At 63.3% G+C, this 662-nt stretch overlaps 1 protein-coding gene across 1 annotated transcript; it reads right to left on the bottom strand.

The window, feature by feature from the left end:
• Positions 1-5: 5 nt before the first annotated feature.
• On the bottom strand, positions 6-524 carry LOC121365281 (receptor of activated protein C kinase 1-like; the record flags this gene model as incomplete). Its single annotated transcript, XM_041489333.1, has 2 exons — positions 408-524; positions 6-146 (listed from the first exon to the last, which is right to left on the bottom strand). Coding segments are annotated over exons 1-2 (252 nt in total), but the record flags the coding sequence as incomplete, so codon positions are not given.
• Positions 525-662: the final 138 nt, after the last annotated feature.

The raw sequence follows: 662 nt of genomic DNA on the forward strand, positions 1-662 counted from the left end.
GGTGTCCCCAGCCCAGGTGGGTGTCCCAGCCTCACCTGCCCGTCGGCTGACCAGGCCAGGGACGTGCACTGGGGCGGCTCCGCTTTGCTGCTGGTGCTGATCACCTCCTGCTTCAGCTCGTCCACGATGATCTTCCCTTCCAGGTCCTGCGGGATCAGGGGGTCAGCAACCGCCCGGATCCCACCTGGATTCTGCCCAGATCCCACCTGGATCCTGCCCAGATCCCACCCGGATCCCACCCGGATCCCACCCGGATCCCCCCGGCCCGGGGCTGGCTCAGAAACAGCCTCTGGGTTTCCCCACGGATCGGTCGGAGGCGTTTGAACGTTTCATCACAGCACGGGGGGACCCGGTCCCAGTCCCATTCCCACCATTCCCATTCCCAATCCCATCATTCCCAGTCTCACCCATATCTTGATGCTGGGCCCGGTGGCGGCGCACAGCCAGTAGCGGTTGGGCTGTGCCTGTTCCCGTTCCCGTTCCCGTTCCAATCTCAATCCCACCGTTCCCAATCCCATTCCCACCATTCCCAATCCCAGTATTCCCAGTTCCATACCCATATCTTGATGCTGGGCCCGGTGGCGGCACACAGCCAGTAGCGGTCGGGGCTGTGCCCCTTTCCCATTCCCGTTCCCGTTCCAATCCCATTCCCACCATTCCCA

Source organism: Pyrgilauda ruficollis, unplaced genomic scaffold (genome assembly GCF_017590135.1).
Source record: "Pyrgilauda ruficollis isolate IOZ18807 unplaced genomic scaffold, ASM1759013v1 scaffold9208, whole genome shotgun sequence".
In the NCBI taxonomy this organism is placed as follows: Eukaryota; Metazoa; Chordata; class Aves; order Passeriformes; family Passeridae; genus Pyrgilauda; species Pyrgilauda ruficollis.